The following is a 26813-nucleotide window of genomic DNA, read 5'->3' as shown; positions in this document are numbered from 1 at the left end:
GATTTTGATTGGTTGTTTGTTTTTAATAAGTGAATCTCAATAAATCAGTGCTTTCCGTATGAAAATATAAATCACAAAACGGAATATCAATAAATTTTTAGGATCGTTTTTCGATATTTGTTCGATTTGTGATAATATTGCTATAATTATTCGTATAACATCATATTTAGCCTCGTAACCATGCTATATATAGCCATATTTTTATATTTTTTCTGTGATATTTGTAACGCATGTTATCAATTTCCCTCAGGAATACCCAACCCATGTGAGGGAAAACTCTGCCGATTTGGCGCCACCTGTAAATTGTCTATCGATGGTACCGAAGGACGGTGTGTCTGTCCACCAAGATGTGATTCATACGGGGACAGCCTGGGAAGTACGCCAGTGTGTGGCAGCAATGGAGTGGACTACAAGAATATGTGTGAACTTCACAGAGCAGCGTGTAGTGGAATGAGAAATATTCGTGTCAAATATTATGGAAAATGTGGTACGTTTTTATTTTTTATTTTTATTTTTATTTCTCTCTTATTGATTTATTTCGAAAGTCTTGTCTCCTACTTTCACTTTATTACTTTACTCTTTTTATTGACTTTTATGATCATGGTATAAGACTATCAATACATTTGATTTATAACAATGTACCACAATGTTGCCTGATATTAACATAACATCACATAAAAATATCTAACATTACAAAATTACTAAAATATATTAATTTGTAGAGTCATGTTGAAATATTAAAACAGAACCTGAATCATGTTGTTACTCAGAGTTTCATGCTATGCGATCTTCAGACAACTGACCTATTTCAGCCTGCATCCCTACTGAACATTGCAATTATAACATTACATTTACATGATGTCAAATATAAAAACATTCATAATGCAATTATTTAATAATGTCTCTTGTTTTTTTTTGTTTAATGTAATTACTTTCAGAAACCTGATCAATTCATCTATGGTTTCAGAAACCAATCAAACCTTACATAAACCCTTGGTTTATTAAAGAGTGTAAAATTTATTATCATTTTTATCAGAATGAGTTTCAACTTGACCTATTCTCTCAGGTTTGTTTGTAAGTGTGAGTCTTAATAATTTATTGTTCTCTTTTAATCATGAGACGTCACGTCAGGGAAAATCAAGATTAGTAATCATTGGTTGATTAATTGATATTATTACTTTTGTTTTCTAAAGAATCTTAAAATTTACCTCTCATACAATCTTTACAATGCAGATTTTATGTCCATAAATGTCAGGGAAGATGATTTTATGTCAGGGAAGATGATTTTATGTCAGGGAAGATGACTTTATGTCAGGGAAGATGACTTTATGTCAGGGAAGATGGTTTTATGTCAGGGAAGATGACTTTATGTCAGGGAAGATGATTTTATGTCAGGGAAGATGATTTTATCTCAGGGAAGATGACTTTATGTCAGGGAAGATGATTTTATGTCAGGAAAGATGTCTTTATGTCAGGGAAGATGATTTTATGTCAGGGAAGATGGAAGTAATCAGTAATCATTGGTTGAGTAATTAATGTTATTACTTCCTCTCTCTTAAAACAAAACAATATTTATCAGATATACAAAATCTGGCTGTGACCAAGTCAACAATATTCATCCTGATATTTCCTCAGTTTATTTCAGGAATGATTATGATTTAGTTATCGTAATTAGAATTGAGCTCTGTCATGTGACAAGATATATGACCACGTATTTTCAACTGTTTTCAAAATGTAATGAAAGCCTTATTGCTGAAATTCATCCACTGTATGTCAATCAATTTCACATATATATTATAGTTCTTTCATCAAGGGATTAATGTCTGTATATCTTTAAGGGAGAAAATTGAATCTAATCTTTAGGTTTGAATTTTTGATGCTAGTCTTGAGTTCAGGGATTTTGGCATTAGAAGTTTCAAACCACCATTACAATAGTTTAAATATGAATGTTGGTCTATCTTCGAGTGAGAAATTTGTCGTCTGTTAGACTAACGAAATAGTAATTGAAATATAAAAGATTTACGAATGGAGAAAATTTGGAACAAAAAGAGTAATTTTGTCTATGGTGTGTTATTGAGACGTAAATTGTCCATCTCAGTTTAAATTGATCAGATTTTCTACAAGTTTACTTCGTTATTCAAATTTCCCTGTTTATAGTGGAGACTTCTTGGGAATTTATTTTGATCATTAAATTTGTATTCAACAATTACAGCAAATTAAGGGTCAATTCAGACAATTTTGAAGTAATCTGAAAGACTATTTAAGGATTTTTAGAAACTAATGATTGCTCTGTACATTCAGTAAGGTCGAAAAACACAGTTACATAGATATTAACTGTTTCCTGTTAAAATTTTATATGATATTTAGATGTCAATTTCATACTTCTGATTTTAAATCTTTTTATGGATTAGAATCAATGTGTGGTGCCAGGCAGGGTATGCTTATTCTTCTAGACACCTGATACTTCCTCATTTATAATTGATATACTTTCTCTAGTGAGCAGTTTTGTGCCAGGCAGGGTATGTTTACTCTTCTAGACACCTGATACCACTTTTCATTATGAAATACTTACTCATTTATAATTGATATATACATGTACTTTCTCATGTGAAAAGTTCATCAGCTGCTACCAATGTATCACTTAACTGTTATTTTGGATTGCGGTTTTGTTTTGCAGTTCAGATCATTATTTATCAAAAACAGCTTATACATAGAAATCTCTGATCGCGTGTTCCCTGGTCACGAGATATAATTTTATCTCATCTTGAACATCAATAACAGAAAATGATGTAGAAATAAATCGTTACAAATATTCAGAACTGCAATTTGTGCCATTATCATGCAATTGATGTGGACTGTAGAAATGTAAATTGATTGAAACCCAACAATAAATACTCTCAACTCATTTCATGTCTTCAACATTCAGACAATTTCCGTTCTATTCAGAAAATAGCGCTGTTATTTCGTAACTTATCAAATATGACTCGATCAAAATCTGCAAATGACATTTTATACAGATTGATAATAGACAGGAAATGAGCTCATAATGAACTATTTCTTGAAATATCGATATTTGAAAAATTTGTCGATGCTGCGTAAAGTTAGTTTTTGTTTTAATTATATTTTTATTGACATTTAAAAGAATTTTTCTGGAAGTTTTTATCAATTTTTTTATCGACTTGTTGTAAGTTTAGTTAGAAACTTATTGGTAATATTTATTGATCAACTGTATTTGCTGAAACATGGAAATTATTCAAATGAAAATATCCAGACTTTTTAAAATTTAAATCTAAAATCTTTAATAGTTTTATATTTTCAACCCTGGCTTCATTTGTATCTTAAGAATCCAAAGACAGGTGGAGATCAACTAAAATTGTAACTTTGTAAATGCAGCAATTTGATTGGCTGTATTCGCTAGCATACAATCCAATCAGAGCCATGAACAGAAAGTCTTTAAACAGCAAGACATAATATTAACAGTTTGTCTGTGGAGGGCTGTGATCGGCTGTATCTGCTAGCGTACAATCCAATCAAATCGCTGCATTCCGTGATACAAGAAAGGTGGCTATTGCAGTCAAGTTATAAGACAAGAGTTGTAATAGTTTGACATTGTAAAGCTGAAGAACATGAAGGTAATGAGCCTGTATAACATTATGAATATGATATCTTGTTAATCATAATGAACATGGTTTGACTGACCAAATTGTTCAATACGAACATTGTTGGAGTAATATGATATCTTGTTGATGATAACGAACATGGTTCAACCAATCAGCTGTCTTGTTGATGTTTCTATGGTTATTAAATTACACCCAGTTGAATATTGAAGTCCCAGCGTTAATTCTCAGTGAAAAGATAATTACTATAGTTCAGAATAGAACAGGTTATTAGATTATAGGACTTGTCAACAGGGACTTAGGGATCTAGCTATGATTATCTTAGTCTCTTTCTGTGGCTAAAATAATCGTACACTAACTCGAGAAAGATCACAGGGCTTGACAACAGGGACTTGATGTAGCTTTGATTATCTTTTCATTATCGAAATAATGTAGCATGAACTCAAGGAAGATTATAGGGCTTGATAGCAGGAACTTGGTGTATCTTTGATTATCTTAGCCTCTTCTTCTGATCAAATCCTAATCATCAAAATAAAAGAATGCGAACTTAAAGAAAATTGTTGGGCTTCATGTTGCCTTGGAAACAATCCTTGTAATAAAAATAATAGAGGAATATAAAGTGAAAACAATATAAGAAGTCATTAAACCAAATTCAAAAATAAAAATGTCAAAACAGCTATCTTGAACATCTTGTGGCTTCTAATTTCAGTTAGTATGAAAGTCTGGATCAACTACCCCGTAATTCCAGTTTATAATCTGAGACAGATGATTGTTGAAAGGTTTGGTCAAGGACTGTCTTCTATATAGTAACTGTAAATGGGTACTGAATGTTTAGAGTTCTCTCTGTTGACTCTGTTGTAAATAGGTATAGATAAACCAGGATAGATCAATGCCAAAAGTTTTGGTCAGCTTCTAGGTGGAACCTTTCTTTATAGAATATAATAAATATTGGTAAAAGAGGTCAATATCTGGTGTTTCTGACATGATACGAGTATAAAAATAGGTTATTGTAGTTTTCTTGTATTCTCACAAGGTTCTCTATCATTATATTCTATATGTTAATTACTCCCATTGGTCTTGGGAATTTGTGAACTAGAAATTAAGATGGAAAGGAAATAAGGAATGGAGAAGTACATCCTGCTTTTCAACACCTGTTTATACTGCAGTGTGCAATGAGGGAAATTTTGGCAGGGCATTTGTGAACCAGCAATTTAGATACAGCAAAAATGCAATGAAAGAGAGTTTTAAATCCTACGACGCTCAACACCATGAATTGTGCAATGAGGGATATTTTTCCAAGACAGTGGAAATAACCTACTTTTTCAATTTCTAAGAAATCTTTAAAAATCCATTGATATTATCTCGCCTTTGCTGGGATTGAAGCCTGGACCTTCAGGTTAGCGAGCAAGCTTCAAACTCACCAATCCACCGTGTGGATGAAAATGTCTTTGCCTGTCTGTTCCAACAGCTGAGGTGTATTTTTGGGTGTTCTTTTTTATTTGAATTTTGGGAATTGAGGTTTGTTTTCCCAAAAAATTCGTTGACAGAAACTTAACCATAAGATCTCAAATGAATAAAAACTGAGTTATATTTAAAATATAAAATTTCTGTTTCAGCTACAGCGTAATTAAATAAGATATATATATCATAATCAAATATAAACTTGTGGTTTATAATCGTGTTTTCTAGAAATACAGACGTTTTAAAATTAGATTAAATTATTTAAATTGTGTCGTGTATATCATAACTCTTTCTGTAGCCATTATATAATCTTCATTACAAAGAGAACTGGTAATTCCTCACGGGGCTGTTTTTTGTTTTATAATACCAGGATATTTATATTTTACTGTTATATTATCATATTACTTTATCATATTTTATTACGTATAAATTCAATATCTAAATTCCTTGTTGGAAAAGTGCAAAGAAATTTGTGGGTTTCAGGGAAATTTTGTTGCTTGTAGTTTTGTGTAATATATTTTTTAAAGTGTGTTTCCTTATCAAGTTATTGAAAAAAATGTAAGTTGACATCTAATGCCAAATTATTTCATAAATGGAAAACACCAAGTTCATTGTATCAATGTCCTGTCTTGTTCTAGTCTCCATGAAAAGAACACAAGGTTCAGAATAAAAATGTCTTAATGTTCTAGTCTAAATATGTACCGTGTACATATGTCTGGATGTTTCAGACTAATCATGCAGATAATATTGACTGTAGGAGCTGAGGCGATGTTAAATGAAGATATTGAAATAAAAAGTAAATATAATTTTACGAGGGTACAGACTGAGTCAATATTCAAGCCGCCTGATTCCTGCAAATCCTGCGAGAGACTTGAAATGATGTACAAATATAGAATTGGAATAATTCTCCAAGCTTCGTGTAAATGGTTCTGGAAGTTAATCATATTTTTAACAGCCGTGCTTGAATAGCAAAATAGATTTTCTTCTGAATTTAAAGCAAGTGTTTTGTAATTTTTATAGTTGTTGTTTAAATGTACAGAGTACATGAACATCATGAGTTAGTATTAGAAGTGATACAGAACTCCATGTTAGAAAAATAAAAATCAATCAGAATAGAAATTCCTAAGGTATCGATTCAAATCCTTGTTAAGAAAATTCTTGAACAAATATTAATGCTGATACAAAAACAATTGAAATGTTTTAGAAGTAGAGTACAAGCCTATTTTGGTCTGAAACTTTCTGTAAGAAAGGATATAAATATAATGACTATAATTTGAGCACATATTGAGACTTTTAAGACCTTTTTGGCTTCAATTTTGAATTCATGAACTTCAGAGAAACCAAATGGAACATAAACCTATTATAGCTTGAAATCTCTTGTGAAAAATAAAACAACATACAAATAGAAAGTAAATATTATAGTTACATGTTTTCTATCTTTCCCTAGTTTATTTGGCCTTAAACCTAATAGAAATAGCTGTAAATTCTAAAGAGAGCAAATTGAACATAAACCTAATTTTAGTCTGGAATTCCTTGCTGAAAATAAAAACTCAGATATAGAACGCTATTATTATTTTAGCTTATTTATTTGTTATGGTTTTTATTTTACGCTCACATGAATATCTGGTTGTATATTGTCGTTGCCCCTGTCCGCTGGTCTGTCGGTCCGTCCGTCCGTCCGTCCGTCAACATTTCTTGTGAGCACTATAGAGACTACAGTTTTCATCTGATTTTGATACAGGCTGTGCACGTTAAAGATCCCTCGACAGTTGGAAATCGAAAAAGAGCAGGCTAAAACCGCTGTCCTGGCAAAATTTCCCTCATTGCACCCTGCATGGCATTGCCCGTATTCATTAGCCCACATGGTGCAGAAAAGTAGACGTAAAACTCCATTCATTTCATTTCATTTCTTATTTTGATAAAACTTGGTGTGATGCTTTAGATTGATAAGATCTTGGTCAAGTTTGAATTTGACATATTTTCGATGAACGGTTTTTGAGTTATTGCCCTTGACTTTATTAAAACGCGTCGAAAATTGTTAAAAATAGTTTGTGAGCAGGATTGAAGCTACAGTTTTCAACCGATTCTGATGAAACTTGGTGTGATCATTGGAATTGATAAGATCTCGGACAAGTTGTAACTTGACGCATTTTCGATGAACAGTTTTTTAGTTATTGCCCTTGAATTTGTTAAAACGCGTATAAATTTGTTAAAAATAGTTTGTGAGCAGGATTGAAGCTACAGTTTTCAACTGATTCTGATGAAACTTGGTGTGATCATTGAAATTGATAAGATCTCAGACAAGATTTAACTTGAGATATTTTTGATGAACTTTTTTTAAGTTATTGCTCTTGACTTTGTAAACATGCGTCAAAAGTTGTTTTTTGCCCTTGATTGTGTGATTTAATTGTTTGTTGTATTTGGGTTATTGATATTGATTTTAAAAAATTTGTGGAATTACTCAGCATAAATAACAGGCATATATATATATGTAATTGAACTCAAACTAATAAAATTTCTTTAATATGAGAAAATTTTTACTTTAATCACTAAAGACTGTTTTATCATTTCTGACAGCTGCCAGTGGCGTATGTTACCTTGCCTCGCAAGCTATCTTTTGAAGATTTATAGACTGGAAGTAAACTGCGTTGTGTATAGTCGAAGAAATTGGCATCTCGTGTGCTGAATAAAAGGTTGATCAAATAATAAACTTCTTACTCATAGAGAAACATCATTCCTAGTTTTCTTCCAAAGATTTTACCCAGTTTTGTAACAGGTTCTTGTTCTAGCCTTTTTTCAGACAAATGTTGAGCTAAGGATATCAAAATTTGTTAGACTATGTATTCAAAATTAACGTTCCACGGCACCATTCTGAATTTTTGTGTCTGTATCTGTGATTTTTTTTCAGAAGACAACTCCTTTTTCTAAAATTTTGTTATTATCTTGTTCATAATGGTTCCACAAGACAAATTATGCATTAGATGACTCTATAATTATCAGATGATTAATTGATATGAAATTTGTAATATTTGTCTCCTATCTTATGGTATGTTCCAGACTCTGTTCTTATTTTATTTTACAGTAATAATAATACTTAAAAACATTCATATTTTATTCTGTCTCCTTTTTTATGGCATTTTTTACATCTCTTCATCTTTATAGCATATTCCAGACTTGTCCTTCATCATATAGACGGTAAATTAGTGAAAAATATAACTGCATTGTTAGTAATATAGCGACAGTAACATAGCGTGCTGATATAATTTGACACCGTCTATTACTGTAAGGCAATCGTTTACCGTCAGACTGGATAATCTGAAAATATCTCACCAATCTGTATATTGGTAGACAAATACTAAAAGTCACAATACCAGCTTGAGGGAAGTGGACAAAATTGCTCTTTATGATAAAATCAATCTACTCAATTGGTTATCGTAAAAGTTTTTCGAAATATTAAAAGTCACAATACTAGCTCAAGGATAGTAGACAAAATTGTTCTTTATGATAAATTCATTGGACTCAATTGTGTTTCGAAGCAGGTTTTTGAATATTCCAGTCTGGTAGCTTTTTGACGAATTCATATGGATTAACAAGTGGTTGCCTAGCAAGATACGTCCACTTTCCTGATATATTGTCAGTATATCTAGGGCAGTCACCTATCTGTTTCAAATCATGTCAAAAGTCATACTTGTCCAAGGTATTGTTGATTTAAACCAACACACAAAATTTCATAAAATTCTGACATAAACTGCCACCTCTATATTGTTTACAAGCCACATTTAACATACTTTCAGTATATCAAGAGGTGAAACTCTGATGTCCATTGTTGAATCATACCCAAATTCAAACTTGTCCATGATATCATGGATAAAAACCTACAGACCAAATTTGATAAAAATTTGATAAAAATATCAGCTAGATTCCTCAAGATTTGACCTTCCTTTAATATAATCTTCTATATTTCTAGTTCATCTTTCGGTGTCATGAGAGGTTCCTGAAATTCAACACGTTATCGGGATTTTTTCGACCAGCGTTTGAGAGATTAAATAAGTTGTCAGAATTATCACGAAGAAAATTGATCCGTTTTGCGGAGATGAAATCTCAGAACGCCAGCCTTTATCTTTTTTTTCCCTCTGGTCTTCTTTAATCACAATCTTGACATTATTTTCTACCTGACTGAAGATTCCTGGCAAATAAATTGTTTTAAAGTCAGTTTTTTAACTTTTTATTGACATTTTTTATGTATCGATATAAAATGGTGAAATATTGAAGTAAATGCAAAATTTAATATTATGACTCCAAAATTCATCATCCTTTTTAGTGTAAAGTGCAAAATGACAGATTCAACACTATTAATTATGAACTCCTGAATTTTCATCTCTATTTTGAAACTTGGGTGTTAATACAAGAATAACAGTGTTTGAAAATAAAATAAGAATCGTACAACTAATCATTATCAAAAATTGACAAGAAAAATATTATCGTGTGAAAACATTCGTAATGTAGCTTTTAATTTCTACTAGAAAATTATAAAAAGACTAGAATAACAGAGTGAAATGAAATTCAGTGAAAAGTTCCTGGAAATTTGTCAGACTGTCAGAAAGATGTGACATCACATTTCATAGAAGCGTCGGAAAGTTCAAACTGTGAAAATACGAAGTGGCTAAAAGCAATTAACAGCACGATATATTGAAGTATTCACTATCAAATTCTGACACTTCTTATTATTAACTGCGAAACTGTTATTAACTGCGATCCTGTTATTAAGTGCGGTCCTTGAAGTGTCATAGCGATATTGATATAAGGAGAAAGGTTGTAAATAACCATTAGTAAAACTGAATTACTGTCCGTTAATGTTAAAATCTGTAAGAGCTCTTCTAAATACTTGTATGAATAATATATGGACTTTTATCTTCGTTGTTCTGAGAGACAGAATGACAAATAGAACATAGTAAATTATTAAATATAAGAAAATAGTACTCCTACCATTGTAAAAGGTGCTACAATTTGAATGCAAAATTTCAGATTTAGTCAAATTCTCAGCATTTTATGGATTATCTTCATTGTTCAGTATAGCAGAATGGAAAACAGAACATTGTTTATTATTCACTGTTATGACAAGAATATCAGATTTAGTCAGAATTACAGTAATTTTGATTGATTTAGGGTAAACAGCGAAACTTGTTAGGGTAGTAGAGTCCCCACTGAAAAAATCAGCCCACAGTGAGATCAAGATTCCCTACTATGACCTTCATTTTGCCCAGGATTATTCCCCACTAATATGATCAGTCTTTTGTAAGAACAATCCCTACTAACATGATCAGCCCTAGCTTTGATTGGAATATTACATTAAAGGGTAAAATTACATGTTTTGGCTTTTAGCGTACACGAGTTTACGATTTAGAAAATGACAGATAAAATGACTCCTGTCGAGTTGAGGATTATAATTACCAACATGAAATATATAGGATAGAATACTAATCAATATGGCTGCTGAAAGCTTTTAAGACCAGACGTGTTGATGAGAAGATCTAGCTAAATTCATATTTAACATATGAATGCAATAGTTTTGCATGTTACCCTTCTGGACCTGATCGGGCTAATGAAGACAGGCAACACCATGCAGTATGCAAGGAGGGAAATTTTGACAAGACAGCGGCATTAGCCTACAACTATCAAGGGATCTTCTCAATCTGTAGGACTCTGTCCCATCCGAATGCTACACACCTTTCCCTATCAGCCCCATTGTTATTTTGAAGTTGCATTAAATTTTTTAAGACTCAGTTAAAAATAAAACTGTCAAGATACAATCCACAACATCTATCAACGAGTTAAGTTCATATTTTACATTCTCAATCCTTGTTCAGAAGTTTGTGTCACTATTTCTAGAACCATTGACACCAGCATTTCCAGAACTACTTCAATCACCTTCACCACTTCCAGAATCATAGGCACCGCTTCCAGAACCATTGGCACCACTCTTTGTATTACCAGAACTGCCAACGCTGTATATTCTCTCAAAGTAAGATAATTGGTCATTGAAATCAAGGAATTCTTCTGTAAAATCTTTTGTGTAGAGCCAACAGGATAATGTATTAGGATTATATTGGAAAGATTTACATCTTTCATCTTCTTGAGACAAACATTCTTCTTCACATTCCATCAGTTTTATATTTTTCAGATATTTTCCAATGGGTTGTAAATAGCAGGTTACCTCCATTGACATATCGGTGTTTTGTTGTTTGGTTCGAAGAATGTTATCACATGTTGTTGATTCGTTGCAGAATTTTTTACATTCGTCTTCAGATTGAGCCGTGATAAACCAGTTGATCTTTCGTCTCTGATGTTCTTGAAACTCTACAATAGATCAGACAAGATGCTGGACTGTAGTTAGGGTTCTGAAGTAGAGGGGGACGCCTTTTATCAAATATACCAAAACATTTCAGGGTGAAAGAGTAATTGAAGTATCTTGAATAGTCTTGACCAGATGGAAGGGGGCGGGGGAGAAAGCTCTTTCTCGAAGTAGAAAAAACAATGGAGACTGCTCATTTATAAGCGAAGTGAGTAATATCCTAATATATATAAAATTCCCTGTTCTAAAATCTTGTTTGAATATAATACTCAATACTAATATCATTTAAATGTCTGAATCCTTCATAAATACAAATTAAATGAAGTCAAACTCAGTTGTTTCTGTTTCAAAACTTGCAGAAATCATGCGAAATAATTTCAATTCCAAATTCAGCAAAGGTCCAAATTCAAGCCTCAAGATGCTTTCTGTTCAATGCATTTCAATCCAAATGTAGGAAGTTAAAAATAAATTTAGTATTACTTACTTTTAAAACTTGTAAATGTTTTCGTGCCATTGAGGTGGCTGCCATCTGTCGTTAACTGATCAAACAGGTAACAGGCATTGGTATGAAAATGATACGAAAACATTCGACAACCTTCGCTGTTTTCACAGAGCAAGGCACAATCTTCCAGCCATTCCGTAATAAACGTTTCTTTGTTTGAAATATTCGGTGTACTATCAGTAGATATAAGTTGATAGTTGGTGAATTGGGGATCAAGTTGTCCCAGAAATTCCAAAATGATCAAAATCGGAAGAATAATCATCAATTTCATTATTTTCAAAAGCTAGTAACTTGTTGGTATGACACCACTAGTTCTGTAATAAATGACAAAATGCAAAGCGGATTTAAAACTGAACTGAAGACTGAACCATCCCTCACTAAAACTCTGAACTAAACTTATCATCTAAAAAACAATAAAACTATCAAATTTCCTAGAATGTCACAAAAACAATAATCTTATCATCCAAAAATTAAATTATCAAAACCCCCAGGAACAACATAAAAACACAACTGTCCTGTATGGAGTTTAATTGAAAATCTGTGAAATGAAGCTGATTATCTATAGTAATTAAAACTGATTTTAATTGAGGTATTTTTAATGAATTCAGATTAAAGGATGTAATTAATCTATGATATTTTTTCTGGTTGCTTCATCTTCTGTTCTTGTTATTGGTGATATTGAAAAGGATGTGTTCAGTCTAGTTTACTTCCTGAAGTCAATTCCATCTTTTCTGCTGTTTAAAGATGGTCAAAATTCGAGACCTGAATTCTTTTGAGTTTGTCTGGGTACTGCTTATAAAATGTGACCCCAACACTTAAAAGAAATCAAGTTAACCTCATTCTGCAATGCAGGCAGTTCTTTAATTTTAAAAGTCACAGAAGGTTCCTGGAGGTAGAAAATTAGTTGAATGGAAGGATGTTAAACTTCGTTGTAATTTTTCTAATTAAAAATCTGTACAAGCAAGGCAATTCCATTAATCCAAATCTCATCCAAAGTATGGCGAAATCAAGAGTAAAAGTTGTATAGTAGTGGACTCCTCCTAAGAGAAGTACCATCTGGTGTTTCAAAAAGAGTAAGCATGGACACCTGCCACTACTATACAGGTCAACATCATGAGACACAATCAGAAATCTTCTAAAACAGGAAACAATGTCTTCACAATCAGATTAAATTAACAGTTAATTGTTTTAAATCTGTTTTACCATCATCAATTAGTAAAAACTTTTTATTCTTTTCTTAAATGGTTGATTGAATTTAAGTTAAATTTTTATGAAGAATGAAATGTTGTTTTGTTTTACTGCCAATTATTTTGATATCAAAGATGGAGCGTCTCTTCATGGTCTGATAGATCTGTTAATATGGATAGAAATATTGTTTTGAAATATGTCTTTGATATAATTTTTAATGGGAATGGTTGCAGGAAAAAGAGGGTAGGGGTATATTAGTCTGAAAAATACTCTTATATCTTGAAAATTGAAACCCTTAAAATATCAAATTTTGACAACCTCTTCCCTAAAACACATGAAGAACTATCACAGTGTTATCTGAATATTCTTATGAGTTTTTATGCCTTGACACTTCAAGAGTAGAAGGGGGAGAGTTTTTAATGACTTTACTATTCCAATGACTATTTTTCAGGTAAATATATCTGAAATATACAAATAGTTTTATATATCAATCAGATCACAGTGTTTTTAAACTTGTTATTTTATCTTGGTGATATTTGATTAAAACAGACCCTGGTGATTATTTTATCATGGTGATATTTGATTGAAACAGACTCTGGTGATTATTTTATCATGGTGAGATTTGATTAAAACAGACCCTGGTGATTATTTTATCATGGTGATATTTGATTGAAACAGACTCTGGTGATTATTTTATCATGGTGATATTTGATTAAAACAGACCCTGGTGATTATTTTATCATGGTGATATTTGATTGAAACAGACTCTTGTGGTTATTTTATCATGGTGATATTTGATTAAAACAGACCCTGGTGATTATTTTATCATGATGATATTTGATTGAAACAGACTCTTGTGATTATTTTATCATGGTGATATTTGATTAAAACAGACCCTGGTGATTATTTTATCATGGTGATATTTGATTGAAACAAGCTCTGGTGATTATTTTATCATGGTGATATTTGATTAAAACAGACTCTGGTGATTATTTTATCTTGATGATATTTGATTGAAACAGACTCTGGTGATTATTTTATCATGGTGATATTTGATTAAAACAGACTCTGGTGATTATTTTATCTTGATGATATTTGATTGAAACAGACTCTGGTGATTATTTTATCTTGGTGATATTTGATTAAAACAGACCCTGGTGATTATTTTATCATGGTGATATTTGATTGAAACAGACTTTGTTGATTTTGTAATTCCTGGAAATCCTTGGAATTGCATCGTAATTCCATGTATGCCAATATTGATCTAAAGACATAATACTATTAATCAGTGTCTTATAAAATGTAATGGAGTTATCCTAATTTAATTACCAAATATATTTCCTCGCTAGAACGGAAACCAAATTTTTACAATCTGCATTTAACGTGTTTTTATTTCTGATTGTATTGATTAAAGAGATGGTTTGAGAATGTTTTTTTCTGGATTTTGGAAATTGTTTTTTTTTTTAGTTGAGATTGATAATTTGTTGTACCAGTAAATCTATTATAAAGTTTTATCTTCTATCCCACTGTAAAACTGATAATCCAACAAGATTGATGTTTGAGCCTCTTGTGATCTCAATAGTGAAAATGCTATAACTCTATTAGTCTTCAACCAATTTTCATAAAACCTTGTTGATTTTATGTAAGTGTATAACCAACACAATAGCCGCGTTTAGACAGCCACAATTTACCGAGGCCGAGTACGGCGCGGCAAAATATTAGCGCCACTGAGTCGGGCCAACTTGGCCCACTTAGCCAGGGGCTTGTGCGCATGCGCAATAATGACCTTGATCCTGTTACTTTATTCACGGGAACAACAAACTAGGCTAAACTTTGCTGTGTATCTCAAAAAAAAAATTGAGATTCTTAAGGTTCGTTTGCACTTTAAACGAGATAAATTCAACAAAAACTTCAAAATCATAGCTTTGTTTATAGCAGGTGCCATTTTGTATGTTTGTGTTTTTTTCGCCTCCTCTGACTGGAGAGCAGGTCTACTTTTGATTTTGGCCCAGTGAAAACAGTGCTGTGTAAACGGTAGAGGCCAACCGGGCCAGTACGGACCGAGTATGGTTCACTTCAAGTGGTCCAGTTTTTATGGCTTTCTAAACGCGGCTAATGAGAGATCGTGAGAAAAAGTTTCTCGCTTCTAAACTGATGCTGAAGTCTGCTTATTTGGATCTGATCTATCTACTATTTTAATCAAACAGTTTTGTGGAGGCCAGATTTTCTATCAATTGACACTATTTGGACTTGTAAAGATGTTGGTTTTTATAATAGAATATATTTTATGTTATATAATCAATCAAAAAAATTCTAATTTCCAACCACCTGCCAGTGAACATATTTGGATCTGTTAAGAATTAGAAATGACATTTTCACAGTAAAATACCAGAAAAATATGGTAAAAGATATTACGTGTTATATTACTCCGACATTTGATCTTTAGGAATTATACCTAGAGGATACGACATTACTTAGAAAGCTTCTTATAGACGTAACAGAATTACTATACTCTATCCTCCAGTCTTTTACTTTATAGTCTATCTTTAATGAAATCAGTAGTCTCTGCCTTCCAGTCTCATTCTTTCTAAGAGTATTTATGAGAGGTTTTAAACAGCTTAAAGGTGGATTCCAACCATTCTTGAGAGGTCTTGAAATCTGGATTCCGCTTCTAAAACTTCATATTTCTTCCTGCTTTCAAATATATAATAGCTATGAGTCAGAAAAAGTAATTTCATTATTTCAAAACTTGAGGGATGCAGAGTAGACAAACCTAAATAACAAATAAACATTATTAGGTATGTGGACTCTCTGAAAGGTATACTGAGTTGACAAACCTAAATACTAAACATAATAAGCTATGTAGACTCTCTGAAAGGGATGCCTAGTTGACAAACCTATTAGCTATGTGAACTCTCTGAAATGACTATGGAGTTAATGAATTATTTTAACTTTGTCTTTAACATGGATGTCTGGTTAATTGGTGAAGACAAAGAGTGGCTTCTGATTTGGAATTCCAAACGATAAGTTAAAAGTTTGCTTTTTCAGATGTGTTCTTGTGATTATTAGGTCTTTGAAGGAGTAGAAAATAACTCCTTTATCCTCAATAAGCTTGAGTACAATTTCTAATTTTCCAGTTCTATTGAAGTTTTTATTGAAATTCTCAGAGAAAATCGGTTTCAATCCATCATCTAAAACCAATTTTAATTTCCACAAATCTTTTTATGAATTTTATACAAATCAGGAATTTGACGGAACGTGACTGAAGTTGAAGTTTTTTTTCTGATTTTAATATTGAAGATTGAAAGAATTGAAGAAATGATTCTCGAATAATCTTGAGATTTATCTCACAAGTTAAGTCCTGAGACTGTCTCAAAAAATTTAAACTTTGGTGATACCCAAATATTAAGAAGTAAAGCAATTTGATTGGTTAATAAAACTAGCTTCAGACAGGATCCTTGTAAACGTAAGTTATCCTTGTGAAGTCATTGCCAAGAGTTTTGGTCAAGAACCAGCCTGTAGCTTGTGAACCTTAATTGATATCCTTGTAAGACCAATACCAAGGTGATTGGCCATGAACCAACTAGTCGACTGGATCCTTGAGAACCTAAGTTGATAACATTGTAAAATCATTGCCAAGATGTTTATTTCTTCTTTAACTAAAAAAAAAACAGGTATTTTCCAAAGTTTATTGATTGTATGGCCTAGTTGCTGTGAAGAGATGCTCAGAAAAAACAAAATAACATATTACAAATCTTAACAAACATAAAATCACGTTAATCCTTTTAAAAGATTTTTCTTGTTTTTCCAGACAAGGTATTTTAAGACTAAGTATTAAGTTCGATTCAACAGAATATCATTTTACTAAGTGCCTCGGGCTTTGATAAGAAAAAAACTTGAAAGGCATGCTGGGTAATGAAGTAAAAGCTTTATTCAGAGGCGGCAGAACAAAATAGATTTTTATATTTATGGTTCCAGCTTTTTATCAAATTGAATTTTCCAAGTGAAAAATCTTTTTGTTCTATGAATAGAGATTATTGTAGATAAAATTGGATAATATTGCCATATCTTTCTCTTTGAACATTAAAGAATATTTATTTTAGAATTCCTACTGTAGTTACCAATGTGTAATTTCTAATTCAGAAAGCCTATGTTGAAGATTAAAGTAGATTTTTATATTTATTGTTTCAGCTTTTTATCAAAATGTATTTTCCAAGTGAAAAATCTTTCAACTCTGTGAATAGAGATTATTGTAGATGAAACAGAACTGGATTAAGATTAATGCTGTAACTATCTCTTTAAACTTTAAAGAATATTTTTTGTTACATACAATCTCTATTGAAGTTAAGAAATTGCATTTCTAATTCAAAACTCTAAATATTCTGTAAATGAACTGGGATAATATTGTTTTAACCCTAAGCTACCAAATTAAAATATCTAATTTAAAATCTTTTCATTTCAATAAAGATTGCTTTAGATAAAATCAGAAAATATTAAAAGCAATCTTTCCCTTAATATTTCTTGGTGTTCAAAACGTACTGTTAGAGTCAAAACCTGAAAATAAAACTACATGCACTGGTGAAGGATTGAAAATAATGGCAATATGACCGACATTTTTACGAATTCATTAATCTGTTAAGAAATTCTTTAAACTATGATATATTTATACCATAGTAATATCTATAGAATATTGTAATACCTTCATCATGGTGAAGAATTGATCGAGAATTAAACCTGACGTAGAAGAGAAAACGATGATTAATGATGAGAAAAAAAAGATTCTGGTCAGATCATTAAAGAGAAACTGAAGTTATAAAAACAAAATATAACCCAATATTAATGATTAGTATTAGAATGTGAAATTGGTCCAGATTTTTTTATTATTGCAAAACCATTTAAACCTAATTATTATGTCCTATATAATTATAATTAATATAGCTGATGCATTACTGCCAAATATAGGCTAAATATCATCTCATAATGATGCCAGCATGATTGTGTTTCTGATACACAATCCTCATTTAGAAATGGGAGGTTAACTCTTCGACATACGACTTAATGTTAGCTACTTGACTTGAGCTCATCTCATACTGCTGAAACATGTTTCTGATATACAATCCTCAACAGGACAGAGAAATTTAGGCTTATGAACAAAATGAGTGAGGTCTCCATAAAAGATTCCAAGAAATTGTGATTATTTTCAGACCAACTAGCCTCTTCCCAGTTTCTTTAATTTAAATAATAAAATGATTAATTACTATTTTTCTGTTTATTGTTCAAGATGACTCAATGAAGGAAGAAAAAACCACAATAAATTGATGTTAAATAAATACACGAGTTTATTTTCAGCTCATTGGAAATGTCAATTTTTTTAAAACCAATAAATTATGGAGAAAAATATTTATTACTGATATTTGTAATTTGTTTGAGATTTTTATATTTTATGGTTCGGAATTCTGCAACCTGACATTTTGATTAATACCCATGTTTCCAACTGACTTTTCTAAAAATTTTTGGGTAGGGGGAAGGGGGCTACTAGGGGCTTCAAAATTATCAAGCGGGTTGGGCTGGGGGGTAACGGGCAATTCTTTCTATAGTATTATGATAATCACAGCTTGAAGTGTGTTGGAAGAGAAAGCATGCCTTGTCATTGTAAAAATTTTCAAAATGGAAGCTTCTTTGTTTAACTTTAAAGAAAACAGAATTAAAGTAACTTTCATTTGATTTTTTTTCTTCAAAAATAACAGCCTAGGTCTATGAGAGTAGGCCACTTGCATCACAGATGTAAGCCTGGGTCTTTGAGGGTAGGTCACTTCCCACTGTCCCTTGCAACACAGACTGATGTAGGCCTACTTTTATTCCTATTGTTGATACCTGGTTCTTCACATTTTTTGCACTCTGCACTTTTTATTGTTCATTAGCATTAAAAATAGTCTCTGTTTTGAGACTAAGCCAAGTCGACACAACTTAAAATCTAATCTAACATTGTTTATCTTTTGGTGAAAGTGTTTCCATGGTGATTGGTATTTACAAAATTTCTATTTTCAGATCCCTGCAGCAAACATAAATGCATCCTTCCACAAATTTGTCAACTGAACGAGCAACGGAAACCTGTATGTAAATGTGAATTTCGCTGCCATGACGATTTCGAACCAGTTTGTGGCAGTGACGGGAGAACATACAGCAATGAGTGTCTCCTACGACGAGAAGCATGCAAGTCTCGGAAAGAAATTACTGTCACTTACAATGGGAAATGTAGCACAGGTTTGTTGATACTAATATTTGCATGATTTACTTCGTTAATTAACTCCATTGTCCTAACGAGTTTTGGTACTAATCGTCATTAATATTTATTTACTAATTAAATCACGGTACTATTAAGAAAGGGATTATAATACAAGTTGAGGACTAGTTGCCTTCTTTTGAAACTCGTTTCATCCATCCATTTATCCAATCATTCATTCATTTATTTATTCATTCACTTGCTCATTCATTCATTTTTGATACATTTATCGAAAATAACCTTGTAAAGGAAGCTTTCAAATGATTTAAGATTTTCATGTGTCCATTCAGTCATTCAATGGAGGCTTCAAATTAAAATGCATTTACCATTTTGATTTGAAATTTGTATGCATGAAATAGATTCATCACTTAGCTCGAATGATTTAATAAGGAAATGTGGGTCTGTATGTCGACTTGTATTTCACTAGAGAATTCTCTCAAATTGTCGAACTACTTTCAGAGAAAATAAAATTCTCACAAATTTTATCGCTGTGATTTGGAATTTTTATATTCTATGTTTTAAAGGCCCTTTGAGATCTATTTCTTGACAAAAGCTTTTAAGGAATTTTGCATAAATTCACTCTAAAGAAATTTGGTTTAAAAGGGTGAGAAAATATTTCAATTATAAAATTTGACAGGTTTCACATCAGACTGAATTCTATTTCATAGAGAATGACTTTTAGAAATCTGTAATCTGTAAAGATATTTAAATCATGAGGAGAATACTTACTTGTGCCTTTTCAAATCACAATTCATAATTCAGTCTACAAGCTGACAACATAGAAAACCAAGATCACAATTCTTAAATCAAAGTTCAAATCACATGGAGAAAACAGACAGTCAATGTTCATTAGTGGACTTGCACACGTCTAATATCTTGCAAGCGCCTTTATAGCTATCTTGGATTACTCAATTACTAAATTATTCTCACTGTGAAGGTCTTCTTAAGTTTTCCCTGTATATTGTATGTATGCTGGGCAGGCTGCATATTCTCTAAACTATCTTTGCGCTAGCATATCCTAGAAACAGTGTTAGAAATTAAGACGCTAGGATATCCTAGACACGGTAGAATTTTAGGCAGGAAGACATCCTAGCGATCAGAGAATACACGGCGAGGACAATAATGAAATTATGATGAAACCTTGATTCGCATGTTAAAATGAATGAGAAGAATGGAATATTGTAGCCTTCAAGTTGTATCCTAGCTGAGTTCTCTTGTCTGTTGTGGGAATGAATTAAAGTTAAATGTTGTTCATTGTGAATTTTAAAAAATTTGGGGACTTGTAGGGGACTGGGCAAGTTTGTTAGTTATTTTTTTTTTTTTTTTTTTGAGGGGGTGGAGGCATACATGTTTTACAGGTCAGGAAAAAAATCTGGAGATTTGCCACCGTGGAGGGGGAATGTTACAAGGGGAAAAACTGCACGTTCGATATCATTCCTCCTTTTGAGACGATTTTAAGGACACCTTCCAACGTTAGCCTATAAGGAGGCATGTAATATTGTGACTTTCTGAAATCATTTTTCCATTTAAAAATTAAATATAGTTGTAGATATTTGAAAATAATTTTTTAAATAGAGTTGAAGAGTATAGGTAGGCATATGGTTTGTAAGTGTTAAAAATGTTTTGTGTAGAAAGTCTAACTGCATTTATATTGTTATAAACAGTCAGTGAAATATCGTATTGGATTTAGTTTTACAGACCTTGTCATTTGTAAATCAAGACAAAATTTGAATTGAATTTATATTACGTAAAATTTTAGTAAAAATAACAGATATCTTGTATTTTGATTGAATAAAATACATTTTTATTGTAATTTTCTGTGCTTTATTAGACTTTGAAAGAAATAGTTTTAAATCCAACTGTTCTGGTGTAGATTGAGCCAATGAAATCAAATCATTTTAACACAACGTGTAACTTTAGAATGAAAATAAATTTACAAATGGCCAGGTCTGTTAGTGGTTATGTGATGAAGAATTAAATATTTTATTTTTAATATTAGCTATCCGAGTTCTGTCGGGAACAGCTGTACAAGATGAGTATAACACTAATGGTAATTGACCAATCACAACCTTCCTTTTTCTTCTCTTCACATCTTCTTACTTCTCATTGGTCCATGCTAGACAATTTAAATTTTTAAATTTTGAATTTTTTGATTGACTGTATTTATTCCAATTTGACTGCATTACCTATTACTGATATATGCTGAAATATTTTCAAAAATATTCACTATTTTTTTACTTTCTTTTGAGGTTTAACTTATTATTCAGAAATTGAAGTTTTTTGCTTGATTATTAAGAAACTAACACCTTGCTTGAAGCATGTTTTATTTTAAGATATTTGTATGCATGAAGACCAATGTGAATAAAGAAGTTAAATGCACATTATATACAAACCCACAGAATTGTAATAAACATGTAACCACACCCTATATTCAAGATTAGGGGTGTTTCTAGAAAGTGCCTGAGGAGGAGGCAAGAAATGAGAGATGTCTCTCCGAGCAAGTTTCAATGTCCCTTGAGGCCAGGGGACTGGGTGCTGGGGGCTGCCCAGAAGTCAACAGATTTCAGATGGCTTGAGATAAATTTTGAACGGGCCTGGGAATAGAACCACGGCCCAATTACCCACCCCCTAAATACACTACTATTTAAGACATTAAAAAAAATTAGAAAACTCTCTGAAAGTTGAGTGAAACCTAATAAACATTACTAGCTATGTGGACTCTCAGAAAGGGGTGAAGAGTTTAAAAATCAACACAGCAATCTATCCATGACGATTATTTTGTAGATAATCGAAATAACTTTAATATACAAATAAAACATATTTCACAGTGTGAACTCTACAAAAGAGATGCTTAGTATTTGTTGTGTGCAATTGTTTTTGAATGCTGAATATGAATATTTAATGTTGTTTGGTTATAGAGCCTATAAATTATAGAGCCTATAGAACCTATAAATTATAGAGCCTATAGAACCTATAAATTATAGAGCCTAAAGAACCTATAAATTATAGAGCCTATAGAACCTATAAATTATAGAGCCTATAGAACCTATAAATTATAGAGCCTATAGAACCTATAAATTATAGAGGTTATAGAACCTATGGAACCTATTAATTATAGAGCCTATAGAGGTTATAGAACCTATAGAGCCTATAGAATCTATAAATTATAGAGCCTATAGAGGTTATAGAGCCTATAGAACCTATAAATTATAGAGCTTATAGAGCATGGTCAATATTTGCACTAGTGATATGTACTGAATATAGTAGAGTCTGTAGTACTTATAGTCAATGTTTAGATTTTGTCATTAATGTTTTTTTTTTAATCAGGGGCCACCCCTAAAAAACAACAAGACAAGTAGAGTCTGTAGCAAATTATTTGATGTTTAGATTTTGTGATAGGTGTTTTTTTATTTTTTTGTCAGTGGCCAAGATCAAGCCACCCCTTAAAATCATCAACAAAGACCTGTGAAATATTTTGTTGAACTCCTTGGGCTTGGGATCTGTTGTCATGTGGAGATAATACTTTCTGATTTTTCAACCTGGTTTCCCCCTTGTCAGTGATGCAGGTCAGAAGGGCTGACATGAAAGAAGCTTTTAGTCTTTGGATAGTACAATAAATCGAGGCCCTGTGTCATACAGGCTGTACACGTTAAAGATAACTTGACAGTTGTTATTTGAAAAAAATAGAATAATTCTGATGTCCTGGTAAAATTTCCCCCATTGTACACTGTATGGTGTCAGTCTTCATTAACCCAATCAGGCTGCAGATGGTCATCTTCTGATCGATCCATATTTTCTCTTGTTTCAGAAGAAATCGCCAGTGCAGAAAAGTAGAATTTTTTTCCATTTTCATTTCAATTTTCTGATTGGTCCATATTTTCTGTTGTTTCAGGAGATAACCCATGTGATAATATTCGCTGCGGGCCTGAAGAAGAGTGTAGTATTGATCGTCAAGGGCGAGCGTCATGTATCTGTCCCAACCCGTGCGAGCCTGTTATGAGACAAGTCTGTGGAAACGACAGTATGACCTATGATAACGAATGTGAATTGAGACGAAAATCGTGTTTAACCAAAAAATATGTTACAGTAGCTCATACTGGTGTTTGTGGTAAGTTTTCTGTCCTGAAGATTTAAAAAAGTGGCAATATATTGGACAATGTATAAGAAAAGAAGGCCATGTAGGGGCAAAAGATTAAACATGTATTGCTAGAAGGTAGTAAATATGGACGTGTATGGACAAAAAGCAGAAAATGTGAGCAAACATTGTCTCTTTTGAATTTTTTCGTATCTCTTTAAAAGCAGTATTTAATAGATAATTGTAAAAATGTACTTGGTAGTATCAAAGGAGCAAATATATCAGGAAATGTGACTAAATATAGACATATATTTGCCAAAAAGAAACAAAATTCAGACAGAAACTAAAAAGAAGTGAATGTGAAAATGTACTAGGTACTACGTTTCTGGAGAGAGGGGAGAGGTTATATCAACTGTAAGATGTCATGATAGCCTTGCATGTAATTGTGTCTAAACTTCAAATGTGAAAATGTATTTGCTCAACTTATACTCATCAAGAGAGACATTAAATCGGCTGTAAGATGACATTGTAATAAGTTCAGATAGATAATTATAGCAGTGATATAATAAAGTTAGGGTGTACATTCTCTCTTACATGTAATAAGCGAGGGTGTACACACCTACTGTCTGGTAACCATGTTTGATATTCTCGTTAAAACATCTTTCGTAACAAGTAATTTATGGTTGCAAGCCCCAATGGGATGAAGTGTTAAATAGTTGAAGTAGTAGGCTAAATATAAACCAATGTTGGTCTAGACTTTGACATGTTTATATTTCCAATTTATGTAAGTTTACAGGCGTGTAATTTCCAATTTGTAATTGTTAAAATTGTTTTGGAGTTTGAAAAGATGGTAAAACAAGAATTTAGATATTAGATATTTATTATAATTGAAATCAATTGATTAATGCTATTTTTAAAATCATTATAGAAATGTTTAAAACATGGCCCTTTCTGTGATGTAAATAACATAATTTGTATTTTTTTCACAGGAGGTGACGTCCCGTGTAGAAATTATCGGTGTGACTATGACGCTGAATGTATAGAAAACGAGGGGAAACCATCATGTGAATGTCGAAGCTGTAATGAACAATATGACCCAGTGAGTCAATAGTTTATTATTTTGGATGCTGAGTTGACAAAACCAGTCACACAGTGTTATCAGGTGTTCATAAGAGTCAGCAAGACCTGCATCAGTCTTTATCTTTCTTTTTTTTCAGTCATTATATTGTCCCCATGGACTGAATGTTAGACAGGACCATGTCCAATGAATGTAAAATAAAGAGTTTATTATTATTGATATTTAAAACTCAATACTTTTCGTAGTGGAACAAGCTAGAAGCCCTTCAATATGCCATGTAGATCCTCCAAATTCCACAATTTTTTAGTCCATAATGTCTGTTAAGATACCTCTAACATTTGAGAAAATGCATGCCATGAAATTCTGTATCCCATCAAATTTCCCCTTATGTTATGGAACTATTTACTTGTATGTGTATGTATATTTTCTAGGTTTGTGGAGATAATGGTATAACATATGAAAACGAGTGTAAATTAAGATATGAAAACTGTAAATTCAAACTGACTGTTGGTATCAAACATAGAAGATCTTGTAGTAAGTAAAGTTTTTATATCTCTTTTATCAAGAACACATTACATTCACTAACATTCTCTTTCATTTGAGGCAGGGAATATTTACAGTTTTGCCGCACATTTTCGAATGATCTTAGCGCTAGGATATCCTAGGGTCCTTGTGTCTAAAACTGTATCTAGAATATCCTAATGCCAAGATACTGTACCGACTTATCAGAACTATTTCAGGGAGGCTTCAGCCAGCGTTAAATGGAATTGAAGAAGAAATAGAGGAAATGCTCTGTGAAAGCACCAAACATCTTTGATGATAATTTCAGAATATTTTTCATTACTGCGCACAATTTTGCTTGTAATTATTGTAGAAATATTAAAACAGAACCTGAAACATGATATTTATTCGAGATTCATGCTGTTTATCATTATTGTATATATTCTACCTTTTTCACCAGTAACTATTGAATATTTCAGATGGCTGCGAGAATGTAAAATGTGAATTTTATGCGATCTGTGAAAGTAACGGTAATCAAGCTAAATGTGTCTGTCCAACATCGTGTATTCCAGTGAGTATATATTTAATACAGTAAATATCACAATGTCAGTCAGCTATAAGTATCCCCGATACACATTTAAAGTTGAGAAATTCTCTTTATAATCTCTTTTATTTGTTTATCAACAGGTGGAAGCTGAAGTCTGTGGAAGTGATGGACAATCTTATCTCAATGAATGTGAACTGAAAGTAGCAGCTTGTGAACGAAAACAATTTATTTCTATAGCTTCCACAGGTTCTTGTAGTAAGTATTAAAGGTTATTTCGCTATGACTATATGAATATCTGGGCCAGGGCTTCCGACAGTCGGTCTGTAGTCGGCTTACCCCCTAATACCTATCTTGCCTGTACCAGGCTATATAAATGAAGATGTTAACAACTTTCAAACTGTGGAAACATCAATACTTACCTCTAACACTGGGTTGGAACACTGTCTTTTTATGGCAGTGGAATAGCTTAGTCGGTAGCGAGCTAGATTGTCGTCTGCTAGGTAAGTGTATTGGATTTGAATCCTCCAGATAATTCTGATTCCACAGACAGTGCTTTTGAAAGTTGTTTCTGTGTTGGCTTTCAACCACTATCACCAATACTATTAATTAACTGAGAAGTAATAAATATCATCAAAATGAATTATGTTTAATTTTTCAGATAAATGTGCGGATGTTGTTTGCAAATACGGAGCGAAGTGTGAAAATGGAATCTGTGTCTGTCCTATCATGTGTCCGACTACACGCGAGACAGTCTGTGCCAGTGATGGAAATATCTACTCTAATGAATGTGAGATGAGAAGAGCGTCATGTGCCCAGAGTGTTGACCTTGACATTGTCCCTAGCGACCGTTGTCAAGATGAAATCCATTCAGGGTCAGGGAGTTCAGGTAAGTGAACTTTCTTGAAAATTTCAGGATAAAATGTTTTCATTATTATTATTGGTGTTTTAATCTTAAAAAGGTTAATATTTATTCTGGTTTTAGGATACAGATTTCTGATTGGTTGATACTAAAATTGATGTATCAATTGACCAATCAGATGAGTAGAATTATTAACTAAAATTAGCATGAAATAGAAAGTAGAGTTTATCTAATTTTTGATGTAGTTTTTAAGTAGTTAGATTTCTAATATTTATTTTTTTTATATCTTTTTCAAAAAGACACCAAATTCACAACAAGATGTTGGACAGATTTTTCTTTTTAAATGAAAT

The 26813-nt window shown here is 32.1% G+C and overlaps 1 protein-coding gene across 1 annotated transcript in view; it reads left to right on the top strand.

The window, feature by feature from the left end:
• Positions 1–26813, top strand: part of LOTGIDRAFT_71215 (hypothetical protein) — a gene marked incomplete at both ends in the record, with an annotated part of 44434 nt that overhangs the window by 10328 nt on the left and 7293 nt on the right. The window contains 8 exons of the mRNA XM_009060501.1: positions 251–487; positions 19169–19384; positions 23296–23522; positions 24407–24577; positions 24988–25090; positions 25537–25628; positions 25745–25859; positions 26263–26490. Coding sequence (XP_009058749.1) covers positions 251–487; positions 19169–19384; positions 23296–23522; positions 24407–24577; positions 24988–25090; positions 25537–25628; positions 25745–25859; positions 26263–26490 — 1389 coding nt within the window. The remainder of the gene's footprint in view (positions 1–250; positions 488–19168; positions 19385–23295; positions 23523–24406; positions 24578–24987; positions 25091–25536; positions 25629–25744; positions 25860–26262; positions 26491–26813) is intronic.

This window comes from Lottia gigantea (genome assembly GCF_000327385.1).
Source record: "Lottia gigantea unplaced genomic scaffold LOTGIsca_43, whole genome shotgun sequence".
Taxonomy (NCBI): domain Eukaryota; kingdom Metazoa; phylum Mollusca; class Gastropoda; family Lottiidae; genus Lottia; species Lottia gigantea.
Note: the sequence above shows the minus strand (reverse complement) of the source record. Positions and strands in the feature narration are given on the sequence as shown.